This window comes from Chelon labrosus (assembly GCF_963514085.1).
Source record: "Chelon labrosus genome assembly, chromosome: 10".
NCBI classification, from domain to species: Eukaryota; Metazoa; Chordata; class Actinopteri; order Mugiliformes; family Mugilidae; genus Chelon; species Chelon labrosus.
The window spans coordinates 7811576-7824472 of record NC_140360.1 but is presented as its reverse complement, the minus strand read 5'-3'; the positions used below and the strand labels follow the sequence as shown (position 1 = coordinate 7824472).

Genomic DNA, 12897 nt, shown 5'->3' with positions numbered 1-12897 from the left:
CATGATCTGATTTTTATTCCAAGTCTGTGACCAGCAGTGCACAGCTCTTCGTCTAACAGCTCACTGTGGCTGCTGCTTCTTTAAAACTCGCCTGCTGTCAAAAAAATCATCGTTCGTTTGTTTTGTTTGATGCATTTTATTTTAAAGAACGAAAGTGGTGGTAAAAACTGCTTTCTGCTAAATTTTGTAAAAAGAACACAATAAAAGCAAATGGATAATTTCCCATTTAAACGTTTAAAATGTAAAGCTGCAGCAGTAGGAAATGTTCAGTTTGCGTTGGCTGCTTTTGTCTGGTGACAATATGGCATTCTGCATTCATATCCATACATCTGTGTATAGATTACATTAGCATGCATTCAGTTGGTAATAATGTACATATAGAAATACAGCCATACTTTCTTTAGTGGCTCAAATTATCAATCACCATTGTGTTACCTCATTGGGCGACCTATCAGACGTTTGTTTAAATAAAAACTCTCCGCAGTGCAATCCGTTTAACTTTAAATCTAGTTAACGTTACAGTTAGCTGAATGCCTCGCTCCGGCTTCCTTGCAGGGATTGAATAAGTCACATGTCATTTCTGCGATTTCCCGGTTGACCAGTTCAGTAGGTTAATTGTCGCAACGTGACCGTTACTGGAGAGTAGGGTTGGTGGCATTGGAGAGATGTGCGGTCGTAACAGGAGTCAGAGCGAGGTCTGAATTTCTTTTTTTCTTGAAGCACATGACTGAATATAAGTGAGCGCTCTGTTTGTCAACACATGATCAGTCAGTTGTCATGGAGAACCGCAAAATGACAGGAGGGGGAGTATTTTCTTCTTTACATGGAGGGCATGAGTTTTCCAGGTTTAGTGTAGTGACGTTTTGAAACAGCTGAGACAAACTAGGATGTGCAATCACGAATTAGGTGATTAATCAATCAACTGAAAATGAACTGGAGCCTATCTAACTTATTTTAAAGCAAAACTGGAAACATCGGACATTGGTTGACTTGTTTTTGATGGACATGCATAGTTTACAAGTTTTAAGATTGGACGGTTCTGCTTTTTTGTCTGAATGTATAATACATGCATGTGTGTGTGTGTTGGACGATCACTTCCAGTCAGGACTTTGATGTTGTCTATTTATCTTCAACTGGTGACTAATAGTAAACTGGAATTAAACATCACTCAGTTGCAAGAAGCACGGTTGCTTTTTATTTTGCTTCAACAACGCCGTCAAGTGCTGGCCAGGATAAATATTTAGTTTTGAGCATCCAGCTAGGAACAGCTGATTGTAATATCAGTTTCAGCTGATGACTGCAGTTAGAGCTTCCGTCCTCTGTTGCGGTGATTCTCATGTTGTTGACAAATGCGGCGCATCATTTGAGTCTGTGTTTTATTTGTTGTGCAACTGTCTGGAGATGAGCTCTGCAGAGGACGCCTGTTGTTCACCCACTATGAAGACCGTGAAAAGTGGTTGGTCAATGCTGCGTCCCAGCATGTCACTACGGTCTGTGCACGGTGAATTTTTTTTCCTCTTCGCCTCCACCACTATTTACCTTTACGCAGACGTACGCAGGCATCGCCCGGGCACAACGTACACTGCGTGTGGTGTCAACAAAAACCCTGAGACACGCACATCATGGACGGTTGTCAGCGCTGTCCTCTTGTCTCTTTCCTTTTCAGTCGCGGTTGGCGCGTTTGGTGTAAGAGACACAGTGGATACAGAAAATGTCTCCTGCTTTGAGGGACACTCAACGCAAGTCTTTAATTGACTTCACATGTATATGAACTGTTGGTTTAACCCATAGAACTGGTCCTGAACAGTGAAGCCAGAGCAAGTAGAGCTCCCCCTGGTGGTTGGCTGCAGTATAGGTCATAAGCTCCGCCTCCTCCATGTTAGTGGGTGGGGCTTGGGCCAAACTAAAACACTAAAATATACATCAAATCATTTTTTTTCAAGGATGGTTTCTGTCATTTTGGGTAGTTAAAAGAATGCTGGTGAATTTTTTTATTTGAGGCGATAGAAACAGTATGCGACATAAAGCCAACCACCAGTTGCCATGCCAACCGCTCAGTAAAGCGGTCCTGTTGAACCGTAAGAGTTGTAAATTCCATACTTAAACAAATACAGTATATAATCCAACATTTCCTTGTAACTGGTGGAGGTAGAGCAGAGCGTAGTATTAATTAAACGAAAACGCTAGTAGGTCTGGAGGAAGTGTGGTCGGGTCATTGATAATGCTCCACTCTTGGACCGTACTGCGCAGACTATGGCTCCAAAGTCGCAAGATGCCGCCGCCGGTATCCCCGGGAAAATAGTGTCAGTTTGGCCAATGCAAAGAAGTGGCAACACATGGTCCATATTTATATACAGTCTATGTTTTAATCAAACATGTTTGGAGGGGGATATGTTCACTGCTTGAGTCCAAGAACAAGTTTCTGATTGTCAGGCGTCTCAAGTAAACACACCCAGCAGCATCATGGATGACGGTGTTAACTCTTTTTAACTTTCCCTCCTCAGGAGTTTTACGAACACGCCAAGACACTGTGGCAGGATGAAGGCGTCCGGGCGTGCTATGAGAGATCCAACGAGTACCAGCTAATCGACTGTGCACAATAGTAAGTAACTTAAAATACCGAAACATCTACAGATAACACGACCTGAAGTTGACTCAAATTATGCTTATTAGCCATTCAGAACAAGGCACAGTCAACTGAGTCTATGTAAACCTCTGATCCACTGGAATTGTGATATATTTTGTGAATTACACACTCCTACGCCAATTCATTAGGTACACTAGTGAATGCAGTCTAATAATACAGTCCTGCTCTAAATCCTCCTTCGTGACTGCTCTAATGTTCAGTTTAAAATGTGGTGTTTCAACTGGATGAAACTGTTAAACTGGATTGAATTAAACTTATCTTTTATCTTTTAATATATTTGAAAACTAAATATATTGAACTACTACATCAAAGTGGTTTAAGTACTTACATGTTTGGTGAGACTTCACCACTTCCCTGCTACAGGCTCCAGTTCTGACAGTTATTGGCGGGATGAAAGGTCCCATTACAAACGGCTATGGCTAAAATGCAACGTGTACATTTCTTTAAATTATTCCATCTGGAGTCCCGGGAGTCTTCAGTGAAATCAGCGTGAAATAAACATGTCACACTCATTCTGATCTACATTTGTGTCCATTAAGAGCTCAGAGGTTGGGTTTTCCTTTCATGAGGATCATCTGGCCGATCACATGCCAGCATTGTTTTGTCAGTCCATAAAATTTTGCATTTTAGCGGAATTTCCTCCACATGCTTTAGATAACATACCGTGAGATTTTAAAAAAGGACAACTGAGGACAGCAGTAATAGTCGAGCTATGGACGACTTGAATTCTGAACTAATCTTCTGTCCTACCTTGTGATTGGACTGAGATCCACTTGTTGAGCTGAATTAGCCAGATTCTGATCCATCTTGTCATCCATTGATAACAATTAACCAGAAAGCGGTTTAATTAGCCTCTTCATTAGCGGGGTCTTATTACGACTAAGAATTTTTTTCCAACATTCATGAAAATCATTCTGCAGTTTGATTAGTGTACCACAAAAACGTATATATGTGTATATACGTGGATCTAAAGTAACTCGGCGTACAGTTGACCCATGTTAACAGTTGTCCCCACGCTTCTCGCTGGTAGTTGTCACTTCACAAGCAAACCTGAGAATAATGAAATGGGTTCTAGGTAGTAAACAGTTCATGTAGAGTCGTAGAGATACACCAAGCAGATGTGGCGTAGCAGATAAAATCAGATGTAATCTGCCATCAATTTACAATACAGTTCTAACTTCTGTCTCCAAGAAGTTTCAACCTCATTCACACTTTGAGACTGGATCCTCTGAGGATAGGGAAAGAGGACAGGGACAAACAGCAGCTCAACGACAGCTACGTATCTAGCCGTTAACGGACACTAGTCGAGCCAATTTCTGGTTGTCAACAGAAGCTAGTCAAGCAAGTTTCTGATGGGCTACACTCGTAGATGTTTTTATTTAAACCTCAAACTTCCCACCAGTCCCTTAGAACCCGAAGAAGCTACTTGGATGAGTGGTGACATGTCTTCTCAAAAATACTCCACAAGTCCAGTTGCCTTTCTTAAACGGTTTTTGGATATCTACGGTCCTAGTTCTTCGGATGTTTCCCCACACAGTTGGGACTAGTTAAAGCCCTGTTGTCGGCTTTTCGGCATGTGAAGTAAACAACGGGCCAAGTCGCTCAGATAGATCACCAAAGTAAACCCAAACACAACAAAGGCCACAGAGGAATCTATTCTCGTTTTACATCTTTACATCTCATTTCAGCATTTAAATACACAGATATTTTCACATCAGCATGATCATCTACAGTAAATTAGCTGTCAAACAACAGATTATCATGATTCAGGAGAGGTCGGCGCTGTACGTTTGTTTGTTGCTCTTCTTTGCTTCCTAGCCTCCCAGCTGAATTAGCTCTTTTGAATGACAAATGCAGACTGCTGCCACCTGCTGGTATGAAAAGTCATTAACAGCTGGATGTTGGCTGTCGTCTTTGTGGTGTGATCAAATGCAGCTTTTTGGTCTTGACATCACAGACACTGGCTTCGTAGTTCTGTGGTGTCTGTTTAGCGTGTCCCTACCATAGGCTCCTTATTTTATCATCATTAACATATAGTGGCAGCATGTTGGACACCACTAGTAGTGTTACTTTTATCTCTCAAATACAGTGAAACCCTTTGTGGGAGCTTGGAGCCATCTTAAAACGTTGAAATTATACAAAAGTGTGTATTAAAGGTCACACCAGACTAGTTTTTAACAGTACACAGTTGTGTCCGGTCAACATTTCCAAAGAAAAAGCAGATAAAAAAAAAAAAAACAGAGAAAGACTTGAAGTCATGCAACAGCAGCAGATTGCAGCGTTTGGGAGCAAACATGGCCGAGGCTGAGTCATCTCCAGATCAGAGGATGTTTAGAGGAGGAGGAGGGGGGATGTTTGAGGAGGATACCTTTACTGCTCGGCTCTCGTCTCCAAGCCCGTAGCCCCCGACTGCTTTTTACCAGCAAAACATTCTTTGTGAATGTTACACGTGTGTACGTTTACACCTTTTAGATGTTTTTGCCCTATTTAAAGTCTACATGAGGAAAAGCTCCCCCCCTATCCTATTCCTCCCTCAGGTGGCTGAGATGGTACGGCCCAGCCTTGGTGTTCCCTCCCTCTTCTCTTTCACACATCCGACACAAAAAAAAACAAAAAAACACAAACTCATCCCCGCTCTCACTTTCTTCTTCCTCTCCTCCTCCTCCTCCTCCTCCGTCTTGCTCTTCTCCATCCGTCTGTCTTCTTTCTGGAGCTACTCCAGCTGCACGAGATTGGGAGCTGATAGACTATTAATAGTGCCTGTGGTTGGGTCTCCATGGTAACCGTGCTGCAGGCCAGGGCGCTGGGGAGCTATTTTTGAAATCTGCTCTGTAATGTCAGACAGACGCCACTACGCTTTCATTCTCTTGTCTATCACTCTATTTTTTATTTTTTTATTTTTTTATTTTTTCACATTCACAGTCACGTGCGCTCTCAACTCTTCCCTTTTCCTCCTGTTTTCTTTTTGTCACTGTGTCCGACTGGCGCTTTGTCGCCTGTTTCCGGGTTAATCTAGAACGGTAAAAGTGATTTATTTAGTCGGTGGATGGTGCACGAACGTAACCAACTATTTAATGCCGAACCCAGACCCTGAAACCCCAAGAGCATCAGTAAGGCGATGGTGGCAAAAAAGAAGAAACCTTGAACAGAACCTGGTTCATATAGAGAGAGGGACGCAGAGTTAATAACAACTCAAACAGAAGTTGTTTGTCGACTGTCTGCTTGGTGTGTCACAACCTTTAGTACAGCCGTGCATGCTTTTCAAGAGTACGAAGACTCAACGTGATCAATAATGTTATTTTAATTTAATAAATAAGTCACTGTTTTCTCTCTCTCCAGCTTTCTAGACAAGATTGACATTGTGAAACAGAGCGACTACACTCCAACAGATCAGGTGGGTGAACCTCTGCCACATGCAAACCTGTTAGCTCCATTGCTATTGCCCATGGCGGTGTTTCAAGATCAAGTGTTTTCAAGTCTTTTTTTTACTTTTGGCCCCTACCCTAAGAAACCTTCTGCTCACAGTTACCTGTCCAGCAGTGCTGGAGGTGAAAGTTCGGATGTGGAGCGCAGCCACATAGCCTTGTTTTAATATGTTTAGGTTTAAATTTAACATGACTGTCCAAACCACAAAGTCCCTGGTTCGAATCCATGGGCCGACTGGTTCCTTTCTGTGTGGAGTTTGCATGTTCTCCCTGTGTCTGCGTGGGTTCTCTCCGGGTACTCCGGCTTCCTCCCACCATCCAAAGACATGCTCATTAGGTTAATTGGTGATTCTAAATTGGCCGTAGGTGTGAATGTGAGCATGAATGGTTGTCTGTCTCTCTGTGTTAGCCCTGCGATTGACTGGCGACCTGTTAAGGGTGTAACCCCCGCCTCTCGCCCAATGACAGCTGGGATAGGCTCCATCAGAGCCCGCGACCTTTAACAGGAATAAGCGGTTACAGAAGATGAATGAATGAATGAATGTCCAAACCACTAAAAATGAGTCACAAGTCTAAAATGTGGAGGCAGAAAATAAATAAAAACGTCTCAACGTACGTCCCAGTTTTTACAAGTTTTTCACACTGATCCTGAAAATAAGTCCTGGACACAGGAGCAGTGTGTGTGTGTGTGTGTTGTGGCACCTGCCCCAGATTTTACCAACATCGCATGCATTATCTTAAATGTATTTCTGTTTTGACACGTTTTCTGTCATTTTCACCAGGACTTGCTGCGGTGCAGAGTACTGACTTCAGGGATCTTTGAGACGAGATTCCAAGTGGACAAAGTTAATTTCCAGTGAGTAAAACCACGAAGAAGATATCATACATACAAACATCAGTATCATACGTGTACTGTGGCTCAGGATATAACCACATGAGACGCGTTTCTCCACACGATGGCAGCATTTCACATGTTTATACTAACGTCTCGTGTTTCATCCACACAGTATGTTCGATGTCGGCGGTCAAAGAGATGAACGTCGGAAATGGATTCAGTGCTTTAATGGTAACTTGTGTTTATTTCTGCTTCCTCCCGGCTCTCATCGTTCTCTCTCTCTCTCGCTGTGTCTGACTTGTCTCTGTTCCTCCCTCGTCCTCCCTCAGATGTAACGGCCATCATCTTCGTGGTGGCCAGTAGCAGTTACAACATGGTGATCCGAGAGGACAATCAGACCAACCGTTTACAGGAGGCCCTCAACCTCTTCAAGAACATCTGGAACAATAGGTGAGGAGGAGGAGGCGCTGCATCTGTTATTTCTGTCATCACTCCGTGGGAAACTTTTTAACCTAAACAAGTGCAGGGGTTCCCTATTGCAACGATCCACATTAAGGGTCGACCATATACTTTGTTTACAGTTCCAGCTGCCTTTGAGCAAATATAAATACACCGATCAGGCATAACATTATGAACACTCACAGGAGAAGTAAACGACATTGACCATCTAGTGACAATTCAATGTTCTGCTGGGTCCCAGCATTCATGTGGGTGTTACTTAGACATGTAGCACCCACCTAGACCAGACCAGGCACCCCCACCCCATAGCAATGACACTCCTTGATGGCAGCAGCCATCCCCAGCAGGATGCAGCCTGACACAGACACACACACAAAAAAGCTTTAGGAACAACTCAAAAAAACATGAAGAACAGCACAAGGTGTTGACCTGGCCTCCAAATTCACTAGATCCCAAACTGATCAAGTATCTGTGGGATGATCCACAGAGGCCCCTCCCGTTAAATGGCCCCACTAACAACATTCTGTTGCCAGACACTACAGGACACCCTCAGAAGGCCCATGTCCATTCTCTGATGAATCACAACTGTTTAGGAGACCAATACAATATTAGGATAATGTTATGGCTGATCGATGAAGATTGTTGTTGCACTTGAAGGTCCACTGAGAGACACCTTGTGTTAATTATTATTCCCTAGATATTATTTACACTTCAGGCAGTGATTCCTTCACATTCAGACTCGGTTGAATATTTCAGTAGATGATCTTTACGTGTGTTTTGTTCCCTTCAGGTGGCTGCGGACCATTTCTGTCATCTTGTTTCTAAATAAACAGGACCTGCTAGCAGAGAAGGTGCTGGCAGGGAAGTCCAAAATCGAGGAATACTTTCCTGAATTTGCTCGCTACACCACGCCAGACGACGGTGAGCAGTCTTAATACAGTTTTATCCACACGCAGACACTTTTAACCTCTTGTAGCCATTTTTAATCGGGTCTTTTCCCAAACACTGTAAATGAAATATGAAGCGATGTTCCGGCAGCTGTCTCAGTTCCGTCTGAAAATTAGTCTCTGCTTTGGAAGAATACCAAGTTGTCCAACACTTATACCTTCTCTTTCACTTGCTTTTCACTGTAAAGGTTTTGTGAGCCTGCAGAAACACACGTGTTCTTTAATGGGGATCCGTCATACAGGGACGTTACCTTAAGTTTTATCCTGTGAAGGTCTTGAGCAAATACTTGCACATACTCTCGAGCGTAGATATGGAACAGGAGGTCACTTTAGAAAGCCTTTAGTTAAGAGGTTACACTTAATCAGGGACAACTGCGCACAGCAGTAGAACGGGGGCTTTTATAAAGAGGCCATGCAGCTCTCAGATTTTTCATTTCAGAGGCTGTTTAGTGAATATCACTGCATTTGACAGACTTTATATTAATACTAATGCAGAGTTGTTTCATAATGTAGTGTTTGTTTCATTAAATGAAACAAACATTCAGAAAATCTAAGAGGCTTCTTGAGCTTCACAATAAGAGCAGAATTCTTAACTTTAGTAAAATAAATGTAATAACAGCTGCAGCCTGTGTGGTTGACAATGCTAATGATAGCCATAGTAGCTCAAGTCTAAAAACAAACAGATTTCTGTATCAGTAATATTTACATATAATGTGAATAGTAGCTGGTCATGCAGGAAGTAGGTGACACAGCTTACAGGCGGTTTAGACTTCTGCAGTGACAGCGCAAAGCATACGCAGACCGTAACTGACGTGCACCTCCCCAGAAATGTAACTACACACAATGCAAGAGTTGTGATCGGTCTGCTTGGTAGTACTACGTTTCTGCTTTAGTATTTCCGGCTGCTTCTCCATCTCCGTAATTTTCTAATTGACTGTTTTGGATCAAGAAGGATGGAACACATCGAGGAAAGGTTAACAGAGGAGGTTCGGAGATACAAACATTCGTAGGACTCGTCTATGGCGAATGTTTCAGTGTGCATTGTTGAAAGTGAAGCAGGAAGTAGAAAGAAAAATTAACCTTACCTTTTTGTCCGGTATGTAGCTACTGCAGATTCAGTGTCCTGTCTCAGATTTATTCTTTAGTAAGATGGCGACGATATGATAATGTAATATGAGAGTTTATTTTGTTTTCCTGAGTGTTGAATAGTTCCTACTTTTGATATTCATGTTTTAAGAAGGGTGGTCTGATTGACCTTTCTCTCTTCCATCAGCAACACCAGAGCCTGGTGAGGATCCACGTGTCACGAGGGCAAAGTACTTCATAAGAGATGAGTTCCTGGTAAGTTCATTGGTACGACTTTCCCTGGAGTTTGTTGCCCATTGACAAAAAATATCTATATATGCAGTCATTCTGGTAGTTAAATATTGAGATGTTAGTTTGTAACATGCGCTGAAATATATATTTTGTTAAATGTTTTTCTTCCTCCTCTTTCTGCAGAGGATCAGCACAGCGAGCGGGGACGGGAGGCACTACTGTTACCCCCACTTCACCTGCGCCGTCGACACGGAAAACATCCGCCGCGTCTTCAACGACTGTCGAGACATCATCCAGCGGATGCACCTGCGGCAGTACGAGCTGTTGTGATGGGAGAGCAAAAGGCGTTCGGCCAAAAGCATAAAAAAAAAAAAACACACGAATCGGACTACGGAAAAAAATAAACATAAAAGACGTCTCTGAACTCCCCTCTTCTACAGAAGTGTGTGAGCTCTTGTGACAGAATGGGGGTGGGGTGGGGGGTAAAACACACACTTACAGCAAACACACCCCAAACCCAGAACTGCCCCTGATGCAAACTCCCTACCTGATGTAGAAAGAGCTATTTTGATGGAAGGGTTTGAGGGGCTACACCATAAACAGTCTCTGATCTCCTCCACCTTCAGCCATACTCCCTGCTCCTCACCTTTCCACGTCATATATTGTCCCCACTGACTTTTCTGAAAAACCTAGAGTGGCCCAGTCTGGACGGAGTTTCCTGCAGGGAGGAGGATTTTGAGCTGCAGTTGAGATTGTGTGACTTCCCTCTTGATTGCATCGGGATGAAAACTAAGAGAACTACTACTTCAGTGCAGCTGGGGAGGGGGAGATAATATCTGTTGAATTGTTGCAAATACAGAATTAATACGCCACCACAGATCAGCTGTATCTAAAACACACCCACTGTGCTCAGGAGTTGAACCGTGTACACCAAACCTTCCTGTCACTAATCTTTAAACCCAACCACAGACTCTGCTTGCACACAGAAACGTTTCACACCTGCTTTGTTACTGGACTGCACAACCTGCGGGGGCGAGGGGGCGGGGGGGGTACACCCGGAAACGTACTGATCCACGAGTGTCGGGCTCGTCCCGGCGCCGGGCGATTTATCTGGAACGGCGGGTTCGAGCCGAGCCCCGAGGATCGCCGCTACACCGCCGGACTAAGCAGACCCACGGAGGGGTGTGTGTTAGTTAGCGAGAGACTTCACGGGGGAGGGGGGGTTCACAGAAACGGAGACTCTGATTTGGATTTCCCCCGATGGGGCTCGGGACACGTTCGACAGGGACGACTTCTCCACAGAACTGTTTTGCCGCCTGACTTTGCCTCGTTGGCAGTGGAGCAAAAAATGTGAGGAGGATATATTGAGGTTTAAAACAACTACAAGAAGAAGAAGAAGAAAAAAAATAACAAAAATGAAAACTTTTATGGAACTTAAACGGAGGGCAAAAAGCATCCTTCTCACAGTACAGTACCATATAAGTTAAAGAGAACTCTCATCCTGTTTTACTGTCTCCACAGCTGTTTTTGTCTGTGTAGACCTTTGTGCCATTGTGCCCTGTGCGCTCTCTTTCTTTATCTCTACTCTCTCATTCTCTCCTCCTTTTTTTTTTTTTCTCAGCCCGTTGTTTCTCCTCTGAAAGTTTTACTCGCTGTCCATCATCACCCCACCCCTCCTCCTCTCTCTCTTTCTCTCTTTCTCTCTCTTTCTTCTTCTTCCCCGTCCCGTCCGCTGCCTTCCCACCTGCTCCTCCTCCTCCATCCTGGCAGTGCTCCTTTTTCCTCAAAGAGAAAATAAAATATCATAATCCTTGAATATATTAAAAAAAAAAAAACAAGATGATAATAACAAACAGGACTTTTTATTTCATTTTTTTTTTTTTACTCATGTTGATCAAAGAAACCTGCTCACACACCTCCCTTTCCATTCCTCCCTCCATCATTCCTCCATCTTCCCCCTTCCCCCCGACCTCCTGCTCCTTCGTACGTCCGTCTTTACTTTACTGCTGAACTATTATTCTTGTACAGACTGTAAAATGTATTATTTTGTACAACTTTATTGAGAAAAAAAAAAAACTTTTAGAAGATCCCTGTGCCTTGATCACGACTGTACGTGTGTAATGAGCTAAAGTGGGTGTCATACTGCGCTGTATAGCTTGGCCAATCCCCTCCTAAATCCCTGACCCCCTCGCTTCTCTCTCACTCTTATCTCTCTTTCTTTACCCCCCTCTCTCTCTTCTCTTTCTCTCTATCTATCTCACTCTCTTTCCTCCGCCCTCTGTCCTCGCAGACGGCGGACGACCATTCGTAGCTTTTGTAGTTTTATTTCTCTTCCCCCCCTCCCCTCCTCCCCACATCCTCCCATTCACTCTTTATGATTTAAATGTCTATTTTTGGATCCATACACCCACCCCACCCCACCCCACCCCCAAAAAAGATAAATATATGAAATGTATATGGGTTTAAAAAAAGAAAAAGAAAAAAAAAGTATTTTATTAGAATCAAATGACAAATTGTACACTTGATAGTGTGCGTATTGCTATAACTTAAATCCTTTCAACCGAAGTTGTGTTCAGGTTTCTTTTGTTTTCCCTCCGTCTGCAAAGAACGTTACTGAGGCGTTAAAACAGGAGACGACAGATGCAAAACATTGCTTGTTTCTACATAAATTGTATTCTTTTGCTAAAAAAAAAAAAAAAAAAAAAGGCCAAAAAATGAGAAATTAATTAATTTTAGGTGATTTTTTTGATGGAGAGGGGAGGGGTCCTCCTGCCTAGCCTTGCACAGCAGAGGCAGTCTGTACAGTATTAGCATCTCTCTCTCTCATTTCAGTGCCCTCGTCTTCATTTAATGTGTACATCAAATATGGGTCTCTACTTTCTGAACAGGAGCTCTAAGAAATAAAGATTTTTTTTTGGTGCAGACAGCAACATTCTGTCATTACACATAAAAAAATAACATTTCTGCAGACATTTTCTCACGAGGTTCAATTTTTGCAGTGTTATCCCTAAGTTTTTTTTTTTTTTTTTTAATCAGCCCAAAAGGCTTGTTGCAAATCCACGCTAGAGGAAGTGAAGTTTCCTGTTCGTTTACCGGTCACTTCCTCTACAGCTACGAGGAGTCTGTGTTCGCAGGGACGACCATTTCTTTCAGGAGGGCCTCCAGTTTTGAAGCGTTACATAAAATAAAACTCACCTCTTTCACGTTAGTAGTGATGCTGACATGCCGTTATCCTGTATTTACCTCCTCAATGAGAACACCTAATGA

At 43.0% G+C, this 12897-nt stretch overlaps 1 protein-coding gene across 3 annotated transcripts in view; it reads left to right on the top strand.

The window, feature by feature from the left end:
- gnas (GNAS complex locus) overlaps positions 1–12552 on the top strand; it is a 29509-nt gene extending 16957 nt beyond the window's left edge. For all 3 annotated transcript variants that reach the window (XM_084553236.1, XM_084553235.1, XM_084553234.1), the window contains 8 exons: positions 2505–2602; positions 5987–6041; positions 6855–6928; positions 7080–7138; positions 7237–7357; positions 8157–8287; positions 9587–9654; positions 9814–12552. In XM_084553236.1, coding sequence (XP_084409362.1) covers positions 2505–2602; positions 5987–6041; positions 6855–6928; positions 7080–7138; positions 7237–7357; positions 8157–8287; positions 9587–9654; positions 9814–9960 — 753 coding nt within the window. In that variant the 3' untranslated portion in view covers positions 9961–12552. The remainder of the gene's footprint in view (positions 1–2504; positions 2603–5986; positions 6042–6854; positions 6929–7079; positions 7139–7236; positions 7358–8156; positions 8288–9586; positions 9655–9813) is intronic.
- The last annotated feature ends 345 nt before the right edge of the window (positions 12553–12897 follow it).